The sequence below is a fragment of the Penaeus monodon genome, chromosome 29 (assembly GCF_015228065.2).
Source record: "Penaeus monodon isolate SGIC_2016 chromosome 29, NSTDA_Pmon_1, whole genome shotgun sequence".
Classification (NCBI taxonomy): Eukaryota; Metazoa; Arthropoda; class Malacostraca; order Decapoda; family Penaeidae; genus Penaeus; species Penaeus monodon.
In genome coordinates, this window is record NC_051414.1 from 25,048,452 (window position 1) to 25,048,759 (window position 308).

At 60.1% G+C, this 308-nt stretch overlaps 1 protein-coding gene across 1 annotated transcript in view; it reads left to right on the forward strand.

The window, feature by feature from the left end:
* Positions 1-98: 98 nt before the first annotated feature.
* LOC119592068 overlaps positions 99-308 on the forward strand; it is a 1,318-nt gene continuing 1,108 nt past the window's right edge. Inside the window, exon 1 of the mRNA XM_037940879.1 lies at positions 99-294. Coding sequence (XP_037796807.1) covers positions 154-294 — 141 coding nt within the window. The 5' untranslated portion in view covers positions 99-153. The remainder of the gene's footprint in view (positions 295-308) is intronic.

Sequence of the window (308 nt, forward strand, 5' to 3'; positions counted from 1 at the left end):
AGTATTGGGCCAAGTCCATAGCAATAAATGACGGTATGACGGGATATTCAGTCAGTCATTTCTGAAAAGGAATCCCCTGTGCCGAGCACCTGTTCTGTACCGAATGCCTGAATGCGTTGAAGGAAGGGCGCGCCGTTCCGCCGGGCCATCGACATGGAGAAGCAGCGGCTGATCGAGTCCGGCTTCGTCTCCCACTGGATGAACGAGCTGATCGCGGACGCGGCGCGGGCGGCCAGGAGGGAGAAGAGGGAGAGCGAGGGCGGCGCGGCGGCCTCCGGGAGGCAGGATTTCAAGGTGATGCATAGAGG